This window comes from Oryzias melastigma, linkage group LG17 (genome assembly GCF_002922805.2).
Source record: "Oryzias melastigma strain HK-1 linkage group LG17, ASM292280v2, whole genome shotgun sequence".
In the NCBI taxonomy this organism is placed as follows: Eukaryota; Metazoa; Chordata; class Actinopteri; order Beloniformes; family Adrianichthyidae; genus Oryzias; species Oryzias melastigma.
In genome coordinates, this window is record NC_050528.1 from 10,380,793 (window position 1) to 10,384,584 (window position 3,792).

General features: G+C 33.9%; 1 protein-coding gene across 1 annotated transcript in view; it reads left to right on the forward strand.

Annotated features, from left to right (window-relative positions):
* The window catches only part of eif2b3 (eukaryotic translation initiation factor 2B, subunit 3 gamma), a 33,486-nt gene that overhangs the window by 2,822 nt on the left and 26,872 nt on the right, over positions 1–3,792 (forward strand). Inside the window, exon 3 of the mRNA XM_024274397.2 lies at positions 3,192–3,349. Within this exon, the coding sequence (XP_024130165.1) occupies positions 3,192–3,349 (158 nt within the window). The remainder of the gene's footprint in view (positions 1–3,191; positions 3,350–3,792) is intronic.

Genomic DNA, 3,792 nt, shown 5'->3' on the forward strand with positions numbered 1-3,792 from the left:
CAAACAATCATGGTATTGTCAATGACATCAGTATGGATGAGACAAAGGAAATAAACATAAAGCAGAAACAAGTGAATACAAAAAATAAATAAATTAAAAAAAAAAAATAAATAAATAAACACACAGAGCAGAGGGGTTTATATCAAGACCTTAAACAGTTCAAATAAATTTGACAATTTTTGGGCATTTTTTGTTTCATGTAATATAATGACTTGGAAAAGACTTTGAGACAGTTTACAAATCCATTAATGTGAGGTTTCACCTTTAAGAATTTACAATTATGTATAAATTGTTTTGCGGAAGTTACCTTTCTAGCTAGCTTTGTTTACATTAGCCTTCTGCTTGAGCTGCTGGCGTTTTCTGCTCCATTTTCTGGTAATGACATTTTGTGATCTTTTAATGACATGCAGACTTGGAGTGGAGTATTTATCCGTAATGATAAGATGAAATATAAAGCTCTGATCATAATGAGAATAAGTGAAATATCCGATCCTGATCGGACAAAGGAGTCCGATCAGGATCGAGTCTCAAACCACGTGATCGGCCCCGATTTCCAATCACGTGATCGGATCGGGACATCCCTAATTATGACAATAGCTGAAGCCATGCAATATTTACTTTTTTAATATATAATTTAGATTTTTTTCGTCAATATGTTGTTTTTTTCCTACTTTCCTCTGGTGTTTAATAGGGCTGTGGATTGTTGCTAAGATGGTGATCCGATTTCATTTACTAATCAAGCTCAATGATTCACAAATCGAACCACAATTCTTACTTTTTAATATGTTTGTTTCTATGTCTGTCTTTTTAGTGGATGTAGGAAAATTTAATTATTTGTATTAAATCACCATCATTTCTACCTTTATGAAAAGCAGGTGATCAGAATCAACGAAATTGATAAAAAAAAACCCACAAAGATTTAGATAGAAAGAAATGTTGTTTGTCATTTAATGTTATTTTATTCTATTTTTTGTCAACCTTCTGGTTAAGTTCAGCTGTAATATAAACAGTAATACAAACGACATAAAAAGCATAAATATTCATTCTTGCTTTTAAACATTAAACAATAAAACTTGAAAATTATCTCCACGGTTTTCAACATTTTACGTTCTATATTGGTGCAGCTCCTGTATGAATAAATTTGTTTTTTCCGCGGCAGAATCAGCTGATTCACGTTGATTACATCCGCCTTTCAGCAGCGTTTTTTCGCTTCAGAATAAGCTAGAGTTACATTAATTGCATCAACTGCTGAAGAGTTACCATAACCAGAAGAAAGTTTTAGCTCCGGTGTTAAAGAAAAGTAATTTTTTTCGGAAGTTACGCCAGTGAACGGAACTTCAGTCTCAGTTTCTGAAGTCTTATTTTGAAAACCTGAAGCATTACCTACACGAAGCTGTGTTTATTTCCTGTGACTATTAAGCTACTCTTTCAACTTTGTTTTAGTTTGTAAACTTAAAATCCTACATTAATCTGCATTTTAGAGCAAAAATACATCTTCCACAGATAATATTTTTAGAATATTTTACTACACTCTACTATATTCTAATCGTAAGTATCCGAGCACCCGGAGACTCGTTACAGCCCTAGTGTTTAACACATTAAAGGGAAGCTTCATCTGTTGTGTGAACATCCTCACCTTTTCACCCCCGTTTGCTGAAAAGTTCCTCGTTGATCCGCTTACTGTAAAGTTGGCAATTCCCATGGCTGCAGATAAATCATCACCTTTCTTCTGAAGTATTCTTACAAATTTACACAAAGTTTTATGTTTTCTCAGTCGGCCATATTAAGAAACTTCTCCAGTGGATCCTGTTTGTCTAAAAAAAAACATTGTTGCAAAAGTTTAGTGGTTTGTTTAAATTTTGCTTGAGCTTAAGATGCATGTTCAGAAAGAATAGGTTTAAATCTTTTTTTATATATATATAAATGCGATTTAAATATGCTGTTGTTAGCAAATTATCATAGAAGTGGGACAAGATGTGTGATCATGTGACTCAGATTGTGATGAAGTGATTTGATGCCAGTTTTAAATTATTTCTGGATCTACAATATAAAATAAGAGGTTTGCAGAAAATTCTCACTCTGTTGGTTGTTATTGAATAAAAATTATTTCAGAGACAAAAAAAGTTGTAAAAACCTGTAGTTTTATTCTATGTAGTGTAAAAGTTTACTTTCTCTGACAGCTGTCTTTTTTTAACAGCTTCAAACAGGAAGTCAAAGTGTTGTCCCTTGGCTCTAACATCTATATTGTTAAACGTGTACTTCTAATGTCAGTTTAAAAACTTTACTTAATTATTATTATTATTATTGAAGTAAATTAGCTTTATAATAAAATAATTGAAATTAGGGGTGTCCGCATTACATGCGTGTGCCGAACCGTGGCTTCTGATCCCCAATTGAAATGTTTGAAAAAAAGTAATATATTTATATGTTACACATTTTTCTACAATTAAACAACTGACCGCAGATCACACTGTCCACAACAGAAGATATGTAACATTTTACTGCAAATGCTGAAGGGAAAAATGTGCATTTTTAAAATTTAGATTAGTATGTTGCTTCCCCTTTATCCAACTAAACCTCTGAAATCAAAAGGTTTATTTGCCTCCTTGTATTTATTGTAATAAATTAAAATCATGTGACCTTATTTAAACTGTCGCATCAGATTTCTTAAAATTTATGACCAAATCAAACTTTAGTAATCCTTATTCTGGTCACATTTGTTTCCACTGACAGGTGTAAATATCCACATTTGAAGTACAGAATTGATTTTTTTGTGCTGTGGGTTTTTAAATCAGTATTTTTCCTGCAGACTGTTGTTCTTGCCAGTAAACTGGACTGTTCACTGTAAAAGCCTGTAGTTTCCTTCTCACCTAAATAAGAGTTGTTTTCTATGCGTAATCATCCTGTGTGGCCGACGGTTTACTGGCTGCAGCCTGCTAACCAAAGCTATGCAATTAGATTTTACTGGCCTGTCACAGCTAGAGTGAAGAAATCCTCACTAGAAACTATTTTATGCAGATGGAGCTGAGTAAAGTCGACAGTCTGGTATGTGTTGATTTTGAAAATGTTACTAATGTTTTTGAGCTTTTTTCTCAGCTGAGATGGAGGATGAGTGTTTCTGTCAGATAAACATTTAAGTTAACAATGAGTTTTTATGTGAAAAAAAATGAAATTATTTGTGTTTTTTCCAGAGGTCATTGTGATCACCACTAAAGAAGTGCAGAAGATGATGAGTACAGACCCTAAAGTGAAGGTGGACGTGAAGATGAAGCTGGACGTGGTTTGTATCCAGGAGGATGCAGACATGGGCACTGCTGATGCTCTCAGACACATTCAGCAGAAGATTAAGGTGTGTGTGTGCATAAGTTCAAGACTCATCCAGTCATTTCAGTTATTTAAATTGATTGTTTAAATTTTGGATATTTTTTGTTTCCTATCAGATGAATAAGAGGAAACTCACAATTTTAGCTAGTCAGGGGTTAGAGGCTTTTATTTTGTAGGATGTTTTAAGTGATGAGTGTTTTAAGGATGAATTTGTTTAAAATATTTCATAGTGGCTGTAAAAATAGCAAAGTAGGCAAAAAAAACACACTATATTTTGTGAATATAGCTGATTTTCTGTTGTACACAATGATTTTGAGCTGTAACAAGACGTCAAGGACCAAATGTGATAAAACTATACGTCAGAGCAGTGGTCCCCAACCCCCGAGCCGTGGACAACACTCCATCGTCCGGGGGTTGGGGACCACTTGGTAAGGGTCCAAAAGTCACTTGGTACTGGACCAGAGACAG